Source organism: Ambystoma mexicanum, chromosome 7q (genome assembly GCF_040938575.1).
Source record: "Ambystoma mexicanum isolate Mex_15411 chromosome 7q, UKY_AmexF1_1, whole genome shotgun sequence".
Classification (NCBI taxonomy): Eukaryota; Metazoa; Chordata; class Amphibia; order Caudata; family Ambystomatidae; genus Ambystoma; species Ambystoma mexicanum.
The window spans coordinates 647,460,864-647,481,253 of NC_090941.1; the positions used below are offsets into that span (position 1 = coordinate 647,460,864).

The following is a 20,390-nucleotide window of genomic DNA, read 5'->3' on the forward strand; positions in this document are numbered from 1 at the left end:
AAGCAGATGCCATGCTTAACTCTCTCCCACAGATGTGTCAGGGACCATTGTTGTGGGGAGGCATGTTTAACTTTCTAAATGTTCGAGCCCAGGATCAGTTTCCTATTCTTCAGGTTCCCTCTCCCACTTCTCCCTCGCTCAGCTTCCCCAGTGGGCTGTCTCCGATAGTCTAGTTTCCACATACTCTGCTCATCTGATGTCCTCTTCAGAAACTAGTCTGGACTGTTGGCCCACGTACTAAAAATGTTAGTGAAAAGGGGTAGCCCCATCAGTATCACATCCCCTTCTTACGTAGGAATTGTGTCAGAGGGCCACACATCCTCCTCCTGGACAGGGTGAACGCGGCAAGATCCTGGAAGATTATATTCGCATTATTATATGTGATGGAAAAGACTTTCCTGGCTTCCTCCAAGTTCTTCATTTTTTCAGCATAATAATGGATGCAGACCAGTACAGAGCAGGGTCCCCCGCCCTATGTGCTCTATCAATGGTGGAATCATTAGTTGCTTTGTCAGCAAACAAGAGGCTAATCACGTCCGTGACTGCCCGGCATATGTCCGTCTCCTCCTCTACCTCTGGTAGGCCGAAAAAACAAATGATGTTCCTCCTCTCCCTGCTCTCGAAATAGTCCAGTTGTAAAGCTTTTTCCTCGCCCTTCTCCAGAGCGGACAGTCTGGTGTCGATTTGTGTTCCTAGAATGTCTGACGATTGGTTGGCTTCCAGCCCCTGTAGCTGGTCCTCCAACGACGACCGGCTTTTTCCAATTGAAGAAGCGCAGTGAGTGTTGTGCCTGCAGGAGCCTTGCCCCTTACAGGAAAAGTGGCCATTTGTGCAGCCTCCTCTAGGCCCTGCAGTCACCCTTTGCCGTCTCCCCACACCCTCTTCCAGCTCCGATCCCTCCCGCCCCCCACACCCCTGGCTCTGATTGGGCCTTTGGACACTGCTTCCTGGGTCGACGGACCTGTGCGTGCACCGGCTCCTCTTTCCATCGAGGAAGCACAGCGAGTGTTGTGCCTGCAGGAGCTTTGCCCCTTGCAGGAAAAGTGCCCATCTGTGTAGGTAAGCGGCCCCCCTAGGCCCCGCAGTCCCCTTTGCCGTCTCCCCCCACCCTGTTCCAGCTCCGATCCCTCCCGCCTCCTGACCTGCCGAACCTTGGCCTGAGTTGCCCAAGCCTTAAATGACTTTCCCAGGGAAGCCCTCTGCCCGGCAGCCCCTACGGCTAAGGGCCACAAGGCAAAGAGGGGCTCCAACAGAGGCAGCCCCAGAAAGTGTCAGCAGGTGTCCGCAGGGGAAGCCAGTAGCCAGCCATCAACCAGCAACAACCAGGACCAGTAAGGTAAGCCTAGGTGAGGACTAGAGCAATTACTGTACCCTGGAAGCCTAGAACAAAACTACTAGAACAATTATCAAACCTATCTAAACACCTTAATAATAATTAAACACCTCTGCTACCTTCCTCTACATCACACAATTAAACAAAACCATGTTTAGTACAACACCCATTTAACCTGTTAGGCGTAGGCCTCTCTCCCACTATACAGGACTCTCAAATCCAGCGGTGCTCTACTTCAAATTTGCATTGTTGACTTCACTCCCACTATACAAGACACTCATGTGACTGACCAACTCACACCTAGAGAGTGTTTCTGTAGTCGGACAGAAATCAATGGCTGACAACTGGGGAGTGAGACTGATCAGGGGCTTCCTCCCCCCATAAAACAACAAAGTGACCCTTAGTTACGCCCATTAGGACAATTATGGACAACAAAGACTCAACTGCAGAACACAATCCCACAGACAGGAGCAAAAACTGAGCCAACACAGAGAAGAGACAAATCTCTCTACTTAACTCCATACCTCGCAAACAACCGGTTACCATAACGAACCAACCCAACGTGAGAACCAGCAACAGCAGACAACCCAACAACCACGCAGAAGGACGGACAACACTAGAAACAACAGAAACATAAGACGCAATAAAACCCTACATCACCAAAACAGGAACTTCCACTCGAAACCCACAATCCTTGGAAGAAGAACCCGATGAGAAAAAAAAAAAAAAAAAAACACCAACGCAGAAACTTTGACGACACAGACGCAACCGTACCAACACCTCAACTAGAGATTGAACAGAAAGGAAACCCCAACACTGATCAGAAGACGACCCCAACAACAAAGCTCAAACCAAACTACACCTACAAACTCCACAGCAATCTAATAAAAGCAAGATCCATGTCAAAACACTCTGATCTTTGACCTACTCGATGACAACGGCATCAACATCCTATCACAGAAACATGGATGGACAACTACAAAATCACACTCCAAAGCTGCCTCCCAACCAATTTCAAATGCCTTCAAGTAAACAGAAAAAAATAAAAAAGGAGGCATCGCAATAGCATTCATAGGACACCTGAAAATAAAAACAGACGAACCTCTGAACATCAACTGTGAAACCATGGTCATACACCTATCAGCAAACCCAAAAACCAACATCACATTCATCCTGGTGTACAGACCACCGACATACGATGCAACCTTTGTTGATAACTTCATAGAAGCCATCACCAACATAACCATCAAGCACGAACATCTAATCATCTTGGGGGACTTCAACATCTGGTTTGAAGAAAGTCACGCCAACTCCCAAAACCCACTGACACATAAAACTACGACAGCTAGTCAAAGGGACAACACACTCGGCAGGACACACCCTCGATCGATGCAATCTTCGCCAAGGAAAAACTCATCACGGCACCACCGATAACAAATACTGTGGAGCGGCCATCTCATCATCCCATTCGTCATCAGACTACCAACTAAAGTCTGCATCCAACCCCCCCAAAAAAAACTGGAAAAGCGTCAAAGCAAGCAACCTATTCGAACAACTGGAGATGACCAAATCCTCAACTATAAAACTAGAACTGGCTGACCTAGACGGGAAAGCGGAGCTACTACAGAAATGGTTTGCAAATACAATTGATGAGATGGCCCCGGAAAAACCATTCACCCCATCAAAAAATAAATAAAAAGAGCAATGGCACCCCACTACTAAACACCATGAAAAAAAGAAAACAGACTGAACAGGAATGGAGGAAAGAATACAACCCATACAAAAAAATAAAACAAACTGTTCCAGAAACAAATCCGAGCATACAAGGAAATACAAAAGGTGAAGAGAAAGCATTATGACAGAATCACCAATGCCACCAACACACAAAAAGAAATGTTCATCATTAGAGAAATGAGATCAGAAAAGCAACGACATCTGACAAATCATACAAAACAGACGAACCAACCACAACATTCATCCAACCGGACCCAACACAGAAGCACAAACTCCAAAACGATCCAGAAATATCAGCAAACGCATTTGTCTTGTTGCTAAAATACAGCAAGAAAGCACGATCCCCCATGGATCCCTGCCCCCCTGACATCTACAAGTCAATCCTCTCACAAGAATCGCCATCAGAATACTACAGAAACCTCCTAAATCTCTCACTAGCAACAGGAATTGTACCAAAATCCTTCAAATCAGCATATATCAAACCGCTTTTAAAAAAGCACAAGTGGCGACGTAGAATACCTCTCCAACTATAGGCCGATTTCAAACATTCCCTACCCAGCAAAACTCCTTGAAACCTACATATACAAATGAACCCAAGAACATGTAGAAAACACCACATACAAGACCAAGCACAAGTCGGTTTTAGACCCACAAGAGGAACAGAAACAGCACTACTATCCATCTGGGACATCCTAAAAACGAACGCGGACGCCAACACAACCTCAGCAGCCTTCAACACGGTTAGCCATCACACCCTAACAAAAAGACTGGAAGACATAGGCTAACGGACATGGCACTACTCTGGGTTAAATAATTCCTAGCAGACAGTACAGAAACCGTATGGATAAAACGGTTCAAATCCACCCTACTAGTTAACGACTGGAGTACCACAAGGATCCTCACTATACATCTACCAGACGCCAGTAAAACACAACATTACATGCTACAGCTACACAGATGACACTCAAATCATCTACAAAAATCGAAGACACTCAAGCCGATCACTCAACCGTAATCAAGTGTCTAAAAAAAGTTTTCAACTGGATGAATGCCAACAACCTGAAAATCAACCCAGGAAAGGCAGAAATCATGATTATATCCAATAACCATGAGAACATCATCTAAGGTAGTAAAAAATCTGGGAGTGCTAATGGACAACACCCTAACCTTAGAACCACACATAAATGCAATCAAGAAATGCCTCTTCTTCCTCCACACAGCAAGAAGAATCCTACCTTTCCTCTCCTTCACCCACAAAACACTCAATAGTCGGCCTCATCATGTCAAGAATTATGCAAACAGCCTCTATCTCGGGATACCACAATACCTCCTGAAGAAACTAGAACGGATCCAAAATGCAGCAGCCAGATTGCTCCTCAAACTATCCAGAAAAGACCACATCACGCCAGCCCTAAAAAACACTGCATTGGCTTCCAGACAAACATTGCATCACCTTCAAAACAATGTGCATAACACACAGGGCAATCAGTGGACATGGAGCTGAATTCCTACAAAAGAAAATAATGTACAAGCCAACGAGACTCCTCGTATCAAGCAACAAAATCCGCCTGGAACAATAACCATACCTTATGGAAAAATGTGGGGGCTCCTCCTTCTCCCACTTCGCCGCAAAAACCTGGAACATCCCAAAAGAAACCAAAGACCACCTACAATTCAGAAAATTACTAAAAACCTGGCTCTTCAACACCACAGATTCAAACTGAAAAACCAAAACAATCGAACAGGAAACACAAAGCAAAGGATGACTAAATTTAGGATGACACTGACCGACCAGAGAAACACTTACTACAACTAGAGCGACGATGCCAAGTCAAATAGGACACTCGCGACACTCAGGAGGACAGAAATTCGGTATCTCCAGCCAACAAACTTACCCGCCCCATAATTACTACCAGGTATCATACTTGTACAGAGTTGTGTGAATGCTAACACTGGCCACAATGGAACTAAGTTGTGGACACTGACTTGGGCATGGACCGTATACAGTTGTGAATGTAGGCAGGTCCCACCCCTGGACGTAATTGCAAGCGTTGACATGTGCCACGTTTCTGTAAAGGACGCACATACGCCTGCCTTCCCCGCATAGAGACAGGTGTTGCATAGGTGGCCGAGACCGAACGTGGATTAGGTTATGAATGCAAGAGGATGCCATTTGTGAAAGGGACTGTGAGGATCGGACCACCCAGATCAGGAGAGAGATCCCACACCCCACCTAGAGAGAATACGGATTCAACGCCTCACTCCCAGACAGCAATGCCAATTAATTAATTCACTAACAATTTTAAACCTCTGCATACACCTCTCAAACTCTAACACAACCACAAGCCTACAAAACAACAATCTGCACAAACTTCACTACACTGCAACAACAAACCACACTCGCACAACAGCACACGACTACCGACCGCAAAACACCTCAAGCCCAACCAACGAACCCACCGGGTTGAGACCGCCAACAGCACATCACTGCTCTCTTGCACTTTTCCAGCTTATGCCTGCTAACTCACGCCCCCTTCCCTTTTCTTTCAGAGCCGCCAGAGCACCAGGGGACCACTCCGGTGGCGATAGTGTGCGGTACAAATATCCTTCAACATTAACACCTTTGTCCACTCTTAGATCCATCTCATCAAGCCTGTGGCCGATGTCCACCTACATCTCCTGCAGTATGGCTGCTATGCCCCTCTTTGTGGCCAGAGTCCTCTGCTTGATCGGCCATTCTGTGGTGGATCGTATTGTCCTGTCTTCCTGTAGTTTCCAGGAATCGGAATTCCTGAAGTGTCTCCCTCCAGTTAATTCACGATTAACCGGTGGGTTGCAGATGTCTTGCGTTTGTGGGTGGGCCGAGAGTCCCCTCTCTCCAAGAGGGGTTTGTGGGGGGCAGGAGGGGTGCTGCGTTCAGGCTTCTCACCCATGTTTCATCTGAGGGCTGAGCACCCTTGGAGGATGCAATGCTGGCTCATTCTCCAGGATTCTGCTTTGGGTATGTAGTCTGTGGGTCGCCTGGTCTTCCCACCCCCCCCCACAGGATCAGTGGGTAGCCCTCAGGTGGTGACCATGGGGTCTGCACCCTCTTATTTTGCAACTAAAGCCCTCTCCATGGCTCTTTCACTGCTTCTTGGTTCTCCTGTTATCGGGGGTAGTCTGTTCCCTGGAGGGCGAGGGGGGCTTACCCAGATTATTCTCCCCCTGGATCCGCTGTGGGGGCTGGGCCTGGTCTGCTCCCAAGAGTTCCTGTAACGAGGGGGCGGGGGACTCTCCTTCTGCCCCCCCCCCACAGCCCCGCTCACCATGTGTGCTGCTCTACAGCATGGCTGGAGGGCTGTGCTGTCTCTCTGCAACTGCCCCTGGTATTGCAATCGCCTTGCGAGGCCCCACGTCTCTACATTCGGGCCGCCACTTGCGGTCCCTTACTCCGGGGCTGTCACACACTGTACTCTCTGCTCCCTGGTGCACTGGGTGGACACTGCTGTGGCTGCCGCTGGGGATATGCTTCCTTACTGTAGTGGAGGGCCGGTTCACTGGGTGGGCACAGGGTACTCGGTTCAAGGTTTCCATCACTTCTTACTTCTCCTGAGCTCTGCAGGACTTTGAGTCTGGCCGTGGCGTGCTGTCCCACTTTCTTCTAACTGATCTTTGTTGATCAAGTCCTCGGAGGTCTTCCACGCTCCAGCCCCTCGGAGGTAAATTCCCTTTGTGGGCTTCTTCAGCTCAGCCCCTCCCATCCGGGCCATTCTGGCGCGGATGTCTTGGTGGCACAGTGGTTACGCCGCGCTCTCCGACTTTGCCGAATCACCCCTGTATCTCTGGGGATAAGGCTGCTAGAGAGTCCAGCTTTCGCCCAGATGTGCCCCATGGGATCCGACTCTATGGGGGAGTCGGATCAGTCGGGTATGAGCCAAGAGAGGGGGGGGGGTCTCAGACCGATTCTTGTCCCGGTGGCATCGGAGCAACATGAGGAAGACTACATTCCTGCGCCCCCTGGTGGCAGATCCTCGGATCAGCTCTTTAACCACAGCCAACTATGCACAAACCCCAAAAGAATTAAAATATAAGGTTTTTCTTCCAAGCAACGCGGCTTCCTCGGACCTCTCCCAAGGCATCAAACCACAGGCGAGTACAGCAACATTTCCGCTTGGTGCTGGTTAACCAATCATTTCCCACCAACATACAATATCCCACAACCCGTTGTATTGAGTAGACAGCTATGTGCATTTCCCCCAGGATCTTTTTCTAAAACTTTTTTCCAAGCACATGGGGAAACCACCAAACGTTCAGTCAGTCCAACGCCCTACATGCTGAAAGAACTAGACGAAGCCAACAGCAAATTCATCTGGCGGGGGAAGAAGGCGCGGATTCGACTCCCCATCCTGCAGGCAGACTAATCCGAAGGAGGCCTTGCGGTTCCTTCGCAGAGCCTACTATCAAGCAGCCCGATTGCGCTGGGTGAAACGGTGGCTAAATATGAATGAGGTTACTAGCTGGCGCAATATGGAGATCCTAAAGGCCCCATTAAACCCCACTGAAATCATGGCAATTCCACCACATAACCTCCCATCACGTATTAAAACACACCAGATCATAGGACCAAACCTACAACAGTGGCACAAACTCTGGGCGACACAGGGGCATAGATCAGGAATGCACCGGCCTGGGCTAGCATACGCTTGATCCCGACATATGAGCTGACAGTCAGTACACTGCCACCAAACGAGAACTTTGGCCAAAGTGCAGCTAGTGGACATAATGAAAGAGGGAAAACTAGTGGGCTTCCAAAACACACGCAGAACACTGGGTCTGGCGGCAGGTGACTGGCTACACTACCACTATCCAGGCGGTGATCCTCGGGCACACCACAACAGAGTCCCGACAACAACCTACCACGCAATGCGAGAAAGCAATGGGCCAGAACACTGACTCTTTCCCATGCATGCGCGCCTTCTACTCATTGACAATACCCGACAACCAACACAGGCTAATCACACTTGCTGCAGCATTGGCAGAAGATCTGGGAACCTCCGTAAGCATCCCAGACATCCAAAGAGGGTTTGTAGCCATCCCTACAACCTCCCTCAATCTAGAGTTCAAACTACTACAGCGACCGTATTATACTTCTGACAAGCTGCACAGAATGGGGCTCCAGGCCACGGACCAGTGCTGGAGAGGATGTAGGGACACATTTTTTGGTCCTGCCCCACCACAGCCACATACTGGCACCAGATATATCAAACGCTTATAGACATTGAGGTGCAGGCATTACTTTTACCCCGAACGAGTTGATCCTTGGCGATGATGGGACAGACTGGCATGAGCTCTGATCCACAAACTGATCTCCCTTATAACCTTCACAGCACGAAAACTACTGATCATACACTGGAAATCAGCGACGGCACCTACGATCATGGAACGGTCAAAAACACAAAAACATGTAGGCCCGAACGGGTGGGTCTCAAAAGACAATCAATGCCCAACCCTGCTAGAGGAGACCGCTTTTGGGAGCTCAGGTAGGCTTATGTCTGACATTATGGTGCCTAGGCCAGAAAGCTAAAGATCCCCACCGCTGCCTCCCAGCCAACTAAGGTCCTAATCTTGCTGAGTGGGACAAAAGAACCCTGGGACCAGAGATGGAAGAACAGCCCCAGCACTAAACTAAGGGGGACTGGGAGGGAGGTATGTTGGGGTTGAATCTTACGAGGCTAATTTCTATCAATTGCATTTATATTGGGACTAGCTTTTGAGGAGAAAAAAAAGGAAGAACTGTAATGTCTCTTGGGGTGTTTTCTACAAGCGGATCTGGGCAAGTCAGGTAGGTAATTAGTTACAGCATTGTCACAGTAGGTACCTCTAGGTGTGAATCAACGCAAGAGAGGGTTTGATAGAAGTCAGTATGAACAGTTTCTCAAAGTGTGGCGCAGGCCAGCATTCACAGTGTTTGGATAGTTTTCTGAAATGGCAGAGCTTCCAGTGTAGAGTAATTGCTGTACCCTGCCTCGGCCACACCTACTTTGTTAGTCGTTGCCGGTTGACGGCCGATAGCTTCCCATGGAGACGAGAAGGTGGGTGTGACAGGATAGTGAGGGCCCATCAAAGGAGAAGTCATCAAATTGTTTCCATCAAGTGTTGCCACAAATGTATGTTGGGGTGGGTTAGGGTAATGCATCCTCAGCCTCTACGATTCACTTAAACAGCCATGCAAAACAGTGAAACTCAAGTAGGTATCATACCTGCTACTAGCAGCCAAACTTGGTAAGAGATCTGAACCACTCTTAGTATGTGGCTAGACAAAGTCGAACAATCTTTGCATGGAAATAACCTGCAGCCGATAGGAGAAACTCCATTTTCACGTTTACGTTCAGATAGACTTCAATGCCCCGAGGTACCCAAAAAGTCAACTATGACTCATTTGTCCCGTTAAATATGTTGTGGTTATGCATTAAGATACCCGAGTGTACTGGCACTCCATGGTAGTAGATTCTTGATAGAACTCTCTCAAATCATATCCTGAGTATTATGTGGGAAGCAGAGGGACCCTCCAAGTAGTCTCATATGGTAGAAGCATTGCTTTGTAATAGCATAGACTTGTGGTTCTATTGAGTCCGTTGTCCATGAGGATTCCCATATGTCTACGGTTGTGTTCCCATGCCAGGCAGCCAGCCCAGTTGTGAGTCAGTTGTGTGGTCCTCTGGGGAGGGGAGTAGATCGTTCTCTGTTTTGGTCAGGTTTAATTTGAGGTGGTTATCCAGCTGTATAGGTCAGTGAGGCAGTTGACTTATTTGGGTCGCTACTATCTTGACGAGGATCGTCTGGGTAGTTGTAGGCAGTCAGTCCATGGTTTCAAATGATTTTCATCGGGGTGGGGTGGAACATATAGATGTTGAACAGAAGAGGGGTGAGACTAGAGCTTTTTGGCAATACACAGGAGAGGTTTTTGGTGTTTGAGGTAAAAAAGGTAATATGTAGGTTCGATTTGCGAGGAGGTATTTTAGCCATTTTAATGCGCAGTCTTTTACACCGCATTCCTTGGGTCTCTCGATTAGTGTTGTGTGACTGATGCTGTCCAACGCTGCCGGTATGTCCAGTAATCTGGAAGGCGATTGTGTGCCATCTTCATTTATTTTTAAGTCGTCCTATATGGATGAGTGCCGATTTGTGTTCCTCTCATAGGTCTGAAGCAGATTTGCAAGTGGTCGAGTATTCTGTTCGTTTTGCCGTAGTGAAGTAGAATTTTTATACATCATTCCAAAATATTTGCCGGGTCGGTTAGCCATAGGTCTGTAATTACTGAGGTCTTCCGCGCTGCCCGTTTTCTCAACGAGTGGCTTGATGCAACTCGATTTGAGAGAGGTCAGTACCATTCATGTGTTTAGGGATATGTTCATCCGAATCATGGCGCAGTGGTTGAGTTCTCTGTAGATGCGCAGGGGCAAGGGTTGTTTGGAGATATGGCAAGGTTTGTGTCCCTAGTGTGGAGAAAAAGTCACCTATTGGTTCACAACAGTCGTGTCTTGCTGTGATTGGTGGCTCGCCATTTGTCGGTGGTTCTGTGGTTGTAACTGTTTATAGTTGCACAGCTTGCTTTAATGGTCTGTTGGATTGCTTCTATTTTTGTTCCAATGTAGTTGGTGATGTTGTCAGTGCTTGTAATAGGATGATTAATTTGTTGCAGGAAGTAGGGTTTTTGATCTCTGATGATGTGAAGAGTTCTTTGAGGGTTTGTTGCGGATTGTATTCTCGTGGCGTAGTATGTTTTTACTGTGCAGTTTTGTTGCTGGATGCAGTGGTTGATAGCTAACTACCATGCATGACGGCAAGAAAATTCGACAAACAAAGCAAACTTTTTAAGCATGTCAAGCCAGCAGACATCACGGGTATAAATGAAGTCCTCCAGTCCACCACTATTTCACTAATTGACAGTTTTCAGTAACATCATACATTTAACAAGACGTTAATCAGGACCTAATTAGCACAAGTATGCAAGTTGGGAAACAAAGCACTAAGAAAAAAAAACAAAGCCAACTACATCCTTAGTTGGTACTGTAGCGTCAAAATGAAAGTGGTCTGCTGTGGTCAGATATCAAGACCAGTCGCTTTGCAAAAGAGTACATAGATGCAAGTCAGAGGGAGGATGCAGTGGAACAAAGGACAGAGTGCTCTCTCCCACTGTAATCTTGTAGCTGTGTTGAATTGTGTAGGCGAAGGAGTTTGAGGGGCTGGGGGAGGGGAATAAAGAGGTCATCTAATCTCCTGCGTTGAAAACTTTGAAACTCACCTGGCAACCCAGTGGCATGGAGTAACAGAGGGGAGGGAGGTAAGGAGCATGTAGCTGGGTTAGGCGACTGCATACATCAGGAGGTGCCATCCTAAAGTAGGCTTTTTCCATGTAGGGATTTTCACCTAGCTGTAAAAAGCTTGCCCACATCACAATTCAGCAAAATATAACTACTGCTGCAGTGAGTGAGCCATAGTCGTAGGTAGTGCCGTTTAAAAGCATCCATGTCAGAAACGTGTTTGATCCCAGGCCACCAGTATTGGGGCCTCGTTTGAAGGAGGGATAAGAAGCCTGCACCTCAAAGCACCCGAGCAAAACACTTGAATGGCAGGTCTTTCTGCTTGGTTCTCTCTAGTCAATCGTGCACTGCAGACTTGCAGTATGGAGCGATTGTAAACCTATGAAAAACACAGTTTCAAAGTTCTAATTGCCGACAGCATATATCCAAGGACAGGAGCAACCATTTGCTGTTATGGTACAAATGGAGCTGCCCATTGATGTGGAATAACGGTTGCAATTGTGTGTTGTATGGATGTTTTTTTTGCGAATGCAAGGCATACATTATTTTTCACAAATTGATCAGCAACATTGCCAATTAAAATGTTCTTGATTAACAAATTAAGCCAATTTGATTAGCAGTGTTGTACTCATATTTTATAATGTCACCAGAAGTTATTTCTACCCAAGACATAAAAAGAGCTCCATAAATGTTTGTGTACCACTGACAACATTCGTGAGATAAGACAGGCCTGGCAAATTCTTTAAAATTCTGCTAGACCTGCAGGTCGAGTAAACTTAGTTTACCTACTTGAACTAAGAAATGCACTCAACCCACAATGAAAAACAAATGTAAACTTGATTTCTGTAAAACGGTGCATGTCACCACAAACCCACTTTCTTTGGCACACTGCTGTCACCCAGAGGCCAGCCATGCACAGTGAAACTTTTGACACTTAATGCAAAGGAAAGGTTAAATATAAAGTTTCAAACATCACATGCAAATGGTACCCTTTACAAAATCTACTCGACTATGAGAGTACACTTAGCAAACCCTGGATGTGAGTCTGTAAAATAGCTGCATGAATGGACACAAATAGATATTGTAAAAAAGGCTCTAAAACAGTTTGGCCTGCTGTCTCCCGCAGGTGCCAATATAAAGCGCAATCATAATCCTAGAGCAAAGAGAGCGCTGGAGGCTTACTATAGTGCATGGTATCACAGTATATCCGTAGATGTACAGACTAGATGGAACTATTAATCACTACTTTGTGTTGATTAAGTTTGTTTATTCATTATGTAAGAGGAAAGAAAATGAGAGACTAAGCAGATTGGAAGACGAAGCTGGCAGAGAACTGGTCCAACTAGGTGGAATATTTTAGTTTTCGGCTGTTTCACTTTTGAGGTAGCTGGTATAAAGCAACAGGGTGATAAGATGGAATGTGGATAACTATGAGCAATAGTTGCACAGATCTATGCAAACAGCAGGCCACAGAACCAGGTTTGTCATCAAAAGCACTGGACTGTGTTCATGTACCTTTTCAAACGTGTTCACTAGTCAATTTGATGCATCTTCCCCACAAAATGTTGTATTGTTGACACAGATTTAGACACACTAACCTAAACTTTAATGTAAAGCATGCAGGCAATGCAGTGTTGTACTGTAGCAATACTGTAATTACGCCTTACGTAACTGCTTACATTTTTAGAAATGAAATTGCATGACTGTCTTTTAAAATTAAAGACCTACTGGTATCCACCAGACATGACACAATTAGCTTGACAAATTTACTTCTGGTTTGCAATTATTTGAAAAATAAAATATTGTATAGCACTCCCACACAGGTCTTTGGCACATAAGTGGATGAGAGGATTACTGCTACACCCTTGCCCTGCATTAGCCCCTTTGAACTTGAACACAGAGAGCCCTGAATGCAGGGTGAGCTGCATTTTCAATGAACAGGGTAACTTAAATAACTTGTTTTGCTACACAAGTTTTAATTTCATTAGCAAACCTACAGAACTGCATAGCAAATTGCTATGCAACACTGCTTATTTTATGCCTTGCAATGCATTTATTCGTTTTAATAAATGCAGACATAATGGTTGCAAGTTTTTTTATATGACAAATGTGGATACAGAAGAAGAAAATGGGCAAAGAAAGTGTATAGATAAAAGATACAGAAATAAAAACCATAAAACTGGGAGCCTAACTTATAAAACAAAACCCTAGTCTGTTACTTTGTTTCTCCTTCTCCCCTTTCCCTTCCTTCCCCCCCTCACACTCCGTTTTTTGCCATATTCTGGCATTACCTCAATTGCCATCAGGCATAGTAATGTAGCCGCCAGTCTGTCTTTCCCCCCCTTCCTTTCATATTTTTAATAGTGCTTACTCTATCACTACGTCTTGATTTATGTGCTAGCAGCCTGTCTGTCCCCACCCTTTTCCCTCCTTGTTCTTCCCCTCCCACCCACCCCCCAGCTTTATCCGACTCGTCATGTAACAGCTTGTTTTGTTCGTCTCCTCCCTTACTTCAACACCTCGTCAACCCTGCCCTCCACTTGTTAATTTCCAGCACTACAACAATTGTCGTTAGGCATAGTAAAGTAGCCGCTTGTCTTTCTCCTTCTCCCTCCCAGCCCCAATCTACTCTATCTATGCACTTGCACTCTGAAATGTCGCTAGGCTGATTATGATAGCTATTCTGAATGTATCAAGGACTTGTAAGAATGTCAATGTATTCTCCCATGTTCCCTTCCCTGCCTTGAAGCGCTTTGAAACACACTGTGTATAGGCACTATACAAATAAACAATCATTCACTTGAATATTTCCCAAACATCACCACAACGCATTTTTCATTAAAACAGCATTCCAAATAGCTGGGGTTTAGGAGCCATTTTGCGCCAAAATAGAATGTAGAAGAGCCAGCTTAGCCTGACACAGACAGCTACGTTTGGCTGCCCAAGTCCACTGTTGCCACACATATATCTGAATATTAACTGTTGGAATTTGCATAGAAGGTGCATTAGTAAACCTCTAGAAGACGTGAACATGAATGATGAAAGTCCTAGTTGCATTCAATTTGGAAGTGAGATTTGTTGAGTATGTATGAGCGCGTCATTCTCTGCAGCAGCGAAAAAGAGTGAGCAGGGCTGTATTATAGAAAAAAGGTGGCAGCAGAGACAGATTCATGCAATAAATAATTTAGTGGAAGAGTTAGGACGTAGTAGCAAGGATAGGTAAACACCAAATGAGAGGTATCAGCAAGATGGAGAAATGAGAAAAGTCAAAGTAATCTGAAGAGAATGTGGAACGGGATGACATGTAAAGCAAGGTGGCAAGAGGATTCAACAGAAACGGAACACAGGTCACCGCCAACAAGGTCAGGCAAAAAGCAAAAGATGGATAATTCTGGGGCACGCGCTTTTAAAAGTTTCGATTAAGTTCAGGTATCTTTCAATCTCTCCATTCAAGAGACTGGACTTATCTCTTGGGTCATGATGAGCAACTCCTTATAACTTCAGGCTCCTACTCTAGAACTTCAATTGGGACCTCTGGCCATCGTTTTGAGTGGGGGACATGCTCACTGTTAGTTGGCTACTCTAACGGGAAATGTTACCGGTTTCGTGAGAAAAAAAAGAAAAATGAAAGGTTGGGGGTAACATGTTGCGAGGCCCAGGTGCAAAATGAAGCAAGAATGTTGATCTTAAACCCCAAAGAAACCGACTAGGTGTCACCTTAAGTCGCTGCAAGGTGAACTGCTTTTAAAAGTACCTCTTGTATTTATGAAAAAGTTTAACTGCATTTGTAAATAACCATTATGACTAGTGAATAAATGTTAAAGGTATTTGTACTGCGCACCGTCACCAACGGAATTGGTCCCCAGGCGGAGCTGTAAACGATAAAGGTGGGATGGGTTAGTAAGGTGAAGAAGGGAGTAGGATAGTGAGAGGAGTGGTGTTCTGTTAGCAGCTTGGTGCGGGTATCGGATTGAGGCAGTCCGCGTGTGCTGTTGTTCCAGCTTATGTATTGTTGCAGTGTTGTGAAGAGCGTGCGGCTTGTTGTGCGAGAGATGGTTGTGTGAGTTTTTTTGAGTGAGATAAGTATGCAGAGTTTGAGCTTATATTGGTTAGTGGGTTACCTGACCTTTACCATGCTAACATTCACAGTTCTGTCTGAGTGTGGCACTTGTTGGCCCTCACATTCCCATCTATACGCGAGGCAGGCCAACACCTAGGACTCCATCCAGCTGTGGTCATGCAAACATTCACACTCCCACCCAGGTAAGGCGCAGGCTAGTGTCCAGAGACCCGTCCAGGTGTGGGCATGCTAACATTCACAACTCCATCTGAGCGCCACACAGGATGGTGTTCACAACACCATACCTAAAGAAAAGTTCTTGACAGTCGATATAAACAGAAGTACCAAAACATTGTAGGCGCATGGAGGCTTATACGGCGTTATCGTACTTTCAAAATATGAAAATAAATCCCAACTCAATCTATGGAAATGAAGTCAATACCATTTAACAATAACATGTGACGTGTTTGTGCAGCCACTGCGCCAGATCACAAACAGGCAACATAGAAAGGATAGGTGACACCCCGTGCAGCACAAAACAACCAGTCAAGAAGGCGTGTATCAAGCTCGTGCACATGGACATCAATTATTACTGTCTATCCCTGCAAGACCACTCAAGGTTTCCCCCATCAGGCTACAGAAGCTCACCCAGGTCCATCACGTATATTAAAGACATTTGGTGGTAGAACGACACGTGTGAGAATGCAAAGAATGGTCTGGGGCCCAGGCAGCCACTTTCAAACATGGGGACACGTAAGAGCTTGGGTCTCGTGTAATTGCGGCCTTCAATGCATGCTTTCCCACAGAGAGTGCAAGTGCTGCAGAAAGCGCGTGAGGGGAAACGTCACCCAAGCACTGCAGTCCTCCGCCCCCTTCAGAGCTGGGCCTTCTTTACGTGCTCACCTGTTTGCTAGTCTCCTCCTCGCCCATGAACGGCGCACTAACCCAGGCAATATGTCCACCGGCTGCTGCAGTCCACGCGCCACCCACCCCTCCGAAAGCAAGCAGATGACGCCGCTGCGATCCCCAAAACAGCTCGATCGCTGCGGTCACCAAACGCCACAGCGTGAGAACAACGTTCGACCAAGGATCGACTTCCGGCGCACAACTTCAAATCGAGGCGGCGACTGATGGCGTCATTTCATGAAGCAGCACCGCTCTTACTACACACTGGAGAACGTCCTTTGCAACAGTCTACTCTCAAGATGGCAACTACACACATTGGATAAAGCAATGTAATCGTTTCACCGGTATTAGAAGACATTTATTTTCCACCAAAGATCCTACTCTCCTTGAGACCCACTTACCTCCTACGTGCACATTAATTATTTATGACAGAGCAGCTCATTTGCTTCCCGTGAGAGATCACTTTCCTGGGAATTACACCCACGTCTTTCTTCCTCGACGCCCCACTTGCTCTGGCATTCCACACTTTTTAGTTTAGGCTATTACTATAAAGCCCAAACTACTGTATAATACGAGTACAGCTGCCAGTAAAGATAGGGACGAATGCTATTGAGGAGGGACACAGTGTATGGATGTTGTTTGGTATGAGCCAGACCTGCATACATTTGAAAATGAAAAACCCTGAAATGTATGCGGGTCCGGGGCGCGCTCATGGCTCCCAGCATGTATAAGTACTATAAACTCTGCTTTCGTCACACCCTAGGTTAAATTAACAAGCAGTGCAAAGTCAACAGTTTTTGCTTGTGTATAAGTATTATGCATATGCCAGGCGCTGCTAGTATATGTCCAGGTACATGCACCATTTTATGTTTATTGAGTTTATATAGTGCTTTAATCCAAAGCGCTTTACAGTATAACAACAAGGTACAATAATGGAAGAAGCATATTTACAAACATGAAACAACATAGCTCTCAACTCACACGCTTTTGGCGGGTGTCACCCGCCTTGTAAACAGCTGACTCACCCGCCAAGCCTCCTGCACGCCCATTCATTTCAATGGGCCTCTCACCCGCCAAAAATAAAATCGGGTGTTTTCACCCGCCTTTGCAACACAAATGGTTGAGAGCTATGAAACAAACCAGTGATACAGTATGCAGAACAATTTACTAAAAAGGAGGGAAGAGAAGGGGGCAGGGGAGAGGAGGTAGGTAAGGAAGGTTTCAATGTCTTATTTGAGGTCAGCGGGAGGAGAGGGAGGTGGAAAGAGGGAGGGGAAGGGAAGGGGGGGCCTGGTGACCTCCTACGCCTCCTGGTGGTTTCAATGCCAGATATGAGGTCAGCAGGAGGAGGGGAAGGAGGTTTGGGGGGAGAGAGGTAGGGAAGGAGAGTCGGGGGGAGTGGAGAAGAAGGGCTTTCAGAGAGGAGTGGAAGGATGAGTAGGTAGGGGAGGAGCGGATAGAAAGAGGTAGGGAGTTCCAGTGAAGGGGGGGCCAAGAGTTGAAAGGAGCGGAAGCGTGATGAGGCACAAGGGGCTGAGGGAACAGTGAGTAGGTAGAGATCAGCTGAGCAGAGAGGGCAGGAAGGAGAGTAAAATGAGAGGAGGGTAGAGAGATGGGGGGGCGAGATCATGGAGAGATTTGTAGACAATGGAGAACAAAAATGCGGGCTCCAACCACATATACAACTCTTGGCAGTACATTTCTGTTGGAATGCCTAACTTTATTTGTGTTTTTTTGTTGATTCTATTTCAATAAATTGCTTCAAGTAGTAAGCCAAGTATCCTTGTAGGTGAAAAGTTTAGCTATAAAATAAATCTGGTATCTTAAATAACCGCTTTATTGTATTAGCAGTTGTTTTATTCAATTTTTAGTTTTTTCTTCATGTAGGTCACAAGAGATTTGTAGACAAGACAGAGGAATTGAAATTTTAGTTGTGAGAGGAAGGGAAGCCAGCCGAGTTGAGAGAGTGAGGTAGATATAGAATCTCGAGGGCCAAGAAGACATAGAGTAGTGGTAGATGGATTGTAGGGGAGTCAGGTGAGAGACAGGGAGTCCAAAGAGGAGAGAGGAGCAGTAGAAGAGGCGGGAGAAAATAAGGGAGGAGTTTAAGAGTTTTGAAGCGTGGAAGGTGAGAGAGGAGCGGATCTTGCAGATGTTGAAGAGGTGGTGCCAACAGGCACGAGAGGTTAGAGAGATGTGGTTGGAGAAGGAGAGGTAGGAGTCAATGCGGAGGCCAAGATTGCGGGCATGGGTGGAGATGGGGGAGATTAGAAGGGGGAAAGTGATGAAAGGAGGGGGCACGGGGAAAGGAGTGTTAGGAGGGAAGAAAAGCACTTCAGTCTTGTCAGTGTTGAAAGAAAGAAAATGGGATGACATCCAGTTTTTTATGGCCATAAGGCAGGAAGAGAGAGTGTGATGGAGGTCGGGAGTGAAAGAGGAGAAGGAGAGAAAAAGTTGGGTGTCATCAGCATAGAAATGGTGGGAGATGCCGAAGGAAGAGATGATGGGGGCGAGAAGGGAGGTATAAAGAGAGAAAAGAAAAGGTCCAAGTACGGATCCCTGGGGACGCATGGCTGGAGTATATAGAGGAGGACAGTGAGGAGAGAGCGTCGTCAGCCGAGAGAGATGAGAAATCAGGGAGAGGGGAAGGGAGGAAGAGCAGGAGTTGAGGAAGAGAGAAGGGTTGAAGTTGTGGAGATCACAAAGAGAGAAGGAGGGAGCAGAGTGTTACCATGTTATTATTTATTGAAATCTTCATTCTGACAATGTAGAGGAAGGTGGCACCGATGCAACTGTTCACCCTGTGGTGTTATCATGTTATTTATTAAACTTGAGGAAGAGGGGGGAGTGAGGGAGAAGGAGAGTAAGGCATGATCAGAGAGGTAGTTGGGAAGAGGGGACACGGGTGAAGAAGAGTAAGATGAGAGAAAGATGAGATCGAGAGTGGAGGCGGAGGAGTGGGTGGGGGCGGGGGCTAGGAAGGGGAGAGAGGAGGTTGGATGCGAGTAAGGAGAGAAAAGGGGAAGATTGAGAGGAGGTTGAGAGAGGGAGGTTGAAGTCGCCGAGGACAGAGAGAGGAGTAGGGGAGGGAGAGATGAGAGAGAGGAGGTGGCCCAGGTCTTCATAGAAGGAAGAGAGGGGGCCAGGAGGTCTGTAAATGATTAAGAAGAAGATAGTGTGAGGGTAAGTGAAGGATTTGAAGAGAAATTCGAAAGAGTAGAAGGTAGGGAGAGATAAGGTAGGGGATGAAGAAAGACATTTAGGGTGGAAAATGAGGCCGACGCCGCCTCTGCAACCTGAGGGGCGTGAGACATGAGAAAAGGAGAAAGAGGGGCTGGAGAGAGAGGCAGGGACAGTGGAGTTGAAGGGGGGGATCCAAGTTTCAGTGATGCAGAGGAAGTTTAGTTGAGTCGGAAGAACAGGTCAAGGGCCGCAGTGGCTTTATTGCAGATGGATCGGGCATTCCAGAGGGCAATGTTGATGATGCTGGAGGGATTGGCAGTGGGGAGGGGGATAAGATTAGAGCAAGGAGGGATAGTGCGAGGGAGAAGGGGTGGGCAGGAGGGGAGGTGAGGAGGGGTGGACATGAGGGTGAGCGGGGGGAGGAGGAAGTGGACCAGGGAGAGGGGGAGGGAGATGGAGGGAGGTTGAGGAGGGGAAAGACAGAGTGCATGACAAGAAGGGGATTGCGTGTTGGTGGGCTCACAGCAGAGTGTCCACAATCAGAGTATGGATCAGGAGCTATAGCAGGATCAGTTGAGGGGAGTGAGAGGGTTGAAGGGGGGTGAGGCCCAAGAGAAGAAGGAAGGAGAGTCACAGCAGCAGAGCCTAAGCAGGTGGTCAGCGAGTGCAAGAAGAGCAGAGGTGAAGAGAGTATGGCAATGAGATGAGTGTCATGGATGGCACTCTGTTAAGAGTGGCACAGGACACCCAGGAAGGATCTGGGTGGTTGTGCCGGAGTAAGGTGGACAGATAAGTACACACACAGCTGAAAGTAAAGAGGACGAAGAGTAGGCCAGTGTAGCAAGGAAATACGGTACAACAGAATGGA

General features: G+C 46.8%; 1 protein-coding gene across 4 annotated transcripts in view; it reads right to left on the minus strand.

Moving 5' to 3' along the window:
• USPL1 (ubiquitin specific peptidase like 1) overlaps positions 1 to 16,547 on the minus strand; it is a 462,937-nt gene extending 446,390 nt beyond the window's left edge. For 2 of the 4 annotated variants that reach the window (XM_069639225.1, XM_069639224.1), the window contains exon 1: positions 16,337 to 16,547. In XM_069639225.1, coding sequence (XP_069495326.1) covers positions 16,337 to 16,363 — 27 coding nt within the window. In that variant the 5' untranslated portion in view covers positions 16,364 to 16,547. The remainder of the gene's footprint in view (positions 1 to 16,336) is intronic. The other 2 variants (XM_069639223.1, XM_069639222.1) reach the window with 1 other exon arrangement.
• Positions 16,548 to 20,390: the final 3,843 nt, after the last annotated feature.